General features: G+C 47.4%; 1 protein-coding gene across 1 annotated transcript; it reads right to left on the reverse strand.

Moving 5' to 3' along the window:
* Positions 1-2,433: 2,433 nt before the first annotated feature.
* On the reverse strand, positions 2,434-5,275 carry LOC118938101 (stonustoxin subunit beta-like). Its single transcript, XM_036939784.1, has 2 exons — positions 5,260-5,275; positions 2,434-3,052 (listed from the first exon to the last, which is right to left on the reverse strand). The coding sequence occupies exons 1-2, from the start codon at positions 5,273-5,275 to the stop codon at positions 2,532-2,534; spliced, it is 537 nt and encodes a 178-aa protein (XP_036795679.1). The 3' UTR covers positions 2,434-2,531.
* Between the last annotated feature and the right edge of the window lie 217 nt (positions 5,276-5,492).

Below are 5,492 nucleotides of genomic sequence, written 5' to 3' on the forward strand. Positions count from 1 at the left end.
AACACTCTGTTGCTATAGTAACCCTGCATCACAACACTCTGTTGCTATAGTAACCCTGCATTACAACACTCTGTTGTACAATCTGTTTAATTCTATTCCACATATTTAATTGTTTTGTATTTCATTTCATATTTGTTTCTTGTTTCAACCAGTCGCAGGTTAACATCAACCTGACAGAGGAAACGTTAAATCAATAAACAAACTGTTTTCACAATTAACAGCCTTTTCTTGTTTCAACCAGTCGCAGGTTAACATCAACCTGACAGAGGAAACGTTAAATCAATAAACAAACTGTTTTCACAATTAACAGCCTTTTCTTGTTTCAAGTCTGTTTTATTATGAAAAGTACAATATATCCTTGTATACTTGTACAACTATGGAGCGTATGTCCATATATAATTATATATAATTGTATAATTAGTTGTTCAACATAAAAGACAACACATGATTACATTGTATTTTAACAGTGTTGTTGTAAGAGGTCCTGGGTCAAGGATAAACAACTATATAAAGTTTGTTTGTCCAGAGTGTGTCTGTGAGTCCAGTGTGTGTGTGTGTGTGTGTGTGTGTGTGAGTCCAGTGTGTGTGTGTGTGTATCCAGTGTGTGTGTCCAGCAGATGTGTGTCCAGTGTGTGTGTGTTTTCGTTTGTCCAGCGTGTGTGTGTCCAGCGTGTGTGTGTGTGTGTCCAGTTTGTGTGTGTGTCCAGCGTGAGTGTGTGTGTCCAGTGCCTGTGTGTGTGTCCAGTTTGTGTGTGTGTCCAGCGTGTGTGTGTGTGTGACCAGTGTGTGTGTGTGTGTCCAGCGTGTGTGTGTGTGTCCAGCGTGTGTGTGTGTGTCCAGTGTGTGTGTGTGTGACCAGCGTGTGTGTGTGTGTCCAGCGTGTGTGTGTGTGTCCAGCGTGAGTGTGTGTGTCCAGTGCCTGTGTGTGTGTCCAGTTTGTGTGTGTGTCCAGCGTGTGTGTGTGTGTGTCCAGTGTGTGTGTGTGTGACCAGTGTGTGTGTGGGTCCAGCGTCTGTGTGTCCAGTGTGTGTGTGTGTGTCCAGCGTGCGTGTGGGTCCAGCGTCTGTGTGTCCAGTGTGTGTGTGTGTGTCCAGCGTGCGTGTGTGTCCAGCGTGCGTGTGTGTCCAGCGTGTGTGTGTGTGTCCAGAGTGTGTGTGTGTGTCCAGAGTGTGTATGTGTGTCCAGTGTGTGTGTGTGTATGTGTCCAGTGTGTGTGTGTCCAGTGTTTGTGTGTGTGTGTCTGTGTCCAGTGTTTGTTTATGTGTCCAGTGTGTGTGTCCAGCGTGAGTGTGTGTGTGTGTGTCCAGTGTGTGTGTGTGTGTGTCCAGTTTGTGTGTGTGTGTGTGTCCAGTGTGTGTGTGTGTGTGTCCAGTGTGTGTGCGTGTGTGTGTGTGTCCCCAGTGTGTGTGCGTGTGTGTGTGTGTGTGTGTGTGTGTGTGTCCAACGTGTGTGTGTCCAGTGTGTGTATGTGTGTGTGTCCAGTGTGTGTGTGTGTGTCTAGCGTGTGTGTGTGTCCAGCGTGTGTGTGTGTGTGTGTCTAGTGTGTGTATGTGTGTATGTCCAGTGTGTGTGTGTGTCCAGTGTGTGTGTGTCTAGCGTGTGTGTGTGTCTAGTGTGTGTATGCGTGTGAGTGTGTGTCCAGTTAGTGTGTGTGTGTCAGTGTGTGTGTCCAGTGTGTGTGTGTCCAGTGTGTGTATGTGTGTCCAGTGTGTGTGTGTGTGTCAGTGTGTGTGTGTGTGTGTGTCCAGTGTGTGTGTGTCTAGCGTGTGTGTGTGTCTAGTGTGTGTATGTGTGTGAGTGTGTGTCCAGTTAGTGTGTGTGTGTCAGTGTGTGTGTCCAGTGTGTGTGTGTCCAGTGTGCGTGTGTGTGTGTCCAATGTGTGTGTCAATGTGTGTGTGTGTGTATATGTGTGTGTGCGCGTGTGTGTGTGTGTGTCCAGTGTGTGTGTGTGTGTGTCCAGTGTGTGTGTGTGTGTGTGTCTTTGTCCAGTGTGTGTCCAGTGTATGTGTGTGTGTGTGTATGTGTGTGTGCGCGTGTGTGTGTGTGTCCAGTGTGTGTGTCTTCGTCCAGTGTGTGTGTGTGTGTCCAGTGTGTGTGTGTGTTTGTTTGTCCAGTGTGTGTGTGTGTTTGTGTGTTTGTCCAGTGTGTGTGTGTGTGTGTGTGTGTTCAGTGTGTTTGTCCAGTGTGTGTGTGTGTGTCAGTGTGTTTGTCAGTGTGTGTGTGTGTGTGTGTGTGTTTTTCCAGTGTGTGTGTGTGTCCAGTGTGTGTGTGTTTGTGAGTCCAGTGTGTGTGTGTCTGTGTGTGTGTGTGTGTGTGTGTGTGTGTGTCTGTGACCAGTGTGTGTGTGTGTCCAGAATGTGTGTCCAGAATGTGTGTGAGTCCAGTGTGTGTGTGTTTGTGAGTCCAGTGTGTGTGTGTCTGTGTGTGTGTGTGTGTGTGTGTGTGTGTCTGTGACCAGTGTGTGTGTGTGTCCAGAATGTGTGTGTGTGTGTCCAGAATGTGTGTGAGTCCAGTGTGTGTGTGTGTGTGTATCACTGACAGAGGGACACTGAGTCGCCATCCCAAAGATAAAACCCTGGATAGAGGGGCTCAGTGAATGTGGAGGTGAATGTGATCAGGTGGGTCAGTGTGTCAGAGGAGGCTCTATAGAAGGACAGAGTGCCGGCTGGCCAGTCCAGATACACTCCTACTCTGTGGGAGCTGGAGGAGGGGACGTCTATGAGAGTCCGATTATTATTGTGCCAGGCAATGTAACTGTTATCAGAGCAGATCAGACTCCAGGACTTGTCATTGTATCCAAGACAACAGTCCTCACTCCTTCCTCTCCTGCTGATTCCTTTATATGTCACTCCAATAACAGCCCTCCCACTCCACTCTACCTCCCAGTAACAGCGCCCAGTCAGACCCTCTCTACATAGCACCTGTTTCCAGTCCTCAAATCTCTCTGGGTGATCAGGATACGGCTGCTCCTCTGTCCTCCATGTCACCTTTCTGTTCTCCTCAGACAGAGAGAGGCGTCTGTTTACTGTGTTTGGGTCCAGTGTGAGATCACAGACATCTGATGGATGAAACCAGACACAATATTAGAAATCATCATCATTCACATTAGAATGTTAACTCACCTTTCACTAATTCATTTAATGTAGATGTTTCTAGGTATCAAAAGGAGAAGTTAAGGTAACTTGAGACTTGTTGAATGATCATATGTTATACTGTACGGTAATATAAAACACACTTATTCACATTAATTACACACACACACACACACACACACACTGAACACACACACACACACACAGACACACACACACACTGAACACACACACACACAGACACACACAGACACACAGACACACACACAGACACACACACAGACACTGAACACACACACACACAGACACATACACTGAACACACACACACACAGACACACATACACACACACACGTATATACGTATATAGCATATATCAAGCGAATGTTTGTCTGTGTGTGTGTGTGTTTGTGTCCAGTGTGTGTTTGTGTCCAGTGTGTGTTTGTGATCAGTGTGTGTGTGTCCAGTGTGTGTGTGTCCAGTGTGTGTGTGTCCAGTGTGTGTGTGTCAAGTGTGTGTGTGTGTGTGTGTGTCTGTGTGTGTGTGTGTGTGTGTGTGTGTCCAGTGTGTGTGTGTCCAGTGTGTGTGTGTCAAGTGTGTGTGTGTGTGTGTGTGTCTGTGTGTGTCTGTGTGTGTGTGTGTGTAAACTTTAGTGTCCCTGATTTCTGTTTCTGTAGAACTACAGCTGATATTTAATATGACCAAGTCAGTAATGATGGTGGTCTTTGACTTTGACAACTTGAATTAAGACTCATTCTTAGTCATATTCTTCACAGCAGTCAACACTCACATTTTCTAAGTCCAGGTTTCATTCTGTTCTCTCCACCATGTTCCACACTGTAGCGGTAAGCAGAAGAACAGACAGTCATTGAGGGATACACCTTAACACACACACACACACACACACACGTATATAGCATATATATCAAGCGAATGTTTGTCTGTGTGTGTGTGTGTTTGTGTCCAGTGTGTGTTTGTGTCCAGTGTGTGTTTGTGATCAGTGTGTGTGTGTGTCCAGTGTGTGTGTGTGTCCAGTGTGTGTGTGTGTCCAGTGTGTGTGTGTGTCCAGTGTGTGTGTGTCCAGTGTGTGTGTGTGTCCAGTGTGTGTGTGTCCAGTGTGTGTGTGTGTGTGTGTCCAGTGTGTGTGTGTGTCCAGTGTGTGTGTGTCCAGTGTGTGTGTGTCCAGTGTGTGTGTGTGTGTGTGTCCAGTGTGTGTGTGTGTCCAGTGTGTGTGTGTGTCCAGTGTGTGTGTGTCCAGTGTGTGTGTGTGTCCAGTGTGTGTGTGTGTCCAGTGTGTGTGTGTGTGTGTGTGTCCAGTGTGTGTGTGTGTCCAGTGTGTGTGTGTCCAGTGTGTGTGTGTCCAGTGTGTGTGTGTCCAGTGTGTGTGTGTGTGTGTGTCCAGTGTGTGTGTGTCCAGTGTGTGTTTGTCCAGTGTGTGTGTGTCCAATGTGTGTTTGTCCAGTGTGTGTGTGTGTGGATCCAGTGTGGGTGTGTCCAGTGTGTGTGTCCAGTGTGTGTGTGTGTGTGTGTGTGTGTGTCCAGTGTGTGTGTGTGTGTGTGTGTGTGTCCAGTGTGTGTGTGTGTCCAGTGTGTGTGTGTCCAGTGTGGGTGTGTCCAGTGTGTGTGTGTGTGTGTGTGTGTGTGTCCAGTGTGGGTGTGTCCAGTGTGTGTGTGTGTGTCCAGTGTGTGTTCAGTGTTTGAGTCCAGTTTTTCTGTGTGTGTCCAGTGCTTGAATATGTGTGTGTGTGTGTGTGTGTGTCCAGCGTGTGTGTAAGTCCTGTGTGTGTGTGTCCTGTGTGTGTGTCCAGTTTGTCGGTGTGTGTGTGTGTGTGTCCAGTGTGTGCGTGTCCTGTGTGTGTGTGTGTGTGTGTCTGTGTGTGTGTGTGAGTGTTTGTGTGTGTGTGTGTGTCCAGTGTGTGAATCTAGTGTGTGAGTCCAGTGTGTGTGTCTGTCCAGAGTGTGTGTGTGTGTGTGTGTGTGTGTGTGTGTATGTGTGTGTGTGTGTGTGTGTGTCCAGTGTGTTTGATTGAGAGATTCACACTGCACTGAACTCACTGAACACTGAACACACACAACTTTGTCCACATAAAGACAGGACACACACACACACACACAGTCAGGATATAACTTTGTCCAAGTGGTGGTCAGAATGTTTGTCTTAACTTGCCTGATAAGTCAAACATGTCTGATATGAACATTGACATAAACCCTCTACATACTTGAGTTTCTCCAGTCTGCAGTGTGGATCCTCCAGTCCAGCAGAGAGCAGTCTGACTCCTGAGTCTCCTGGGTGATTGTAGCTCAGGTCCAGCTCTCTCAGGTGTGAGGGGTTTGACCTCAGAGCTGAGACCAGAGAAGCACAGCCTTCCTCTGTGACTAGACAGCCTGACAGACTGCAAA

The sequence above is a fragment of the Oncorhynchus mykiss genome, chromosome 13 (assembly GCF_013265735.2).
Source record: "Oncorhynchus mykiss isolate Arlee chromosome 13, USDA_OmykA_1.1, whole genome shotgun sequence".
Taxonomy (NCBI): Eukaryota; Metazoa; Chordata; class Actinopteri; order Salmoniformes; family Salmonidae; genus Oncorhynchus; species Oncorhynchus mykiss.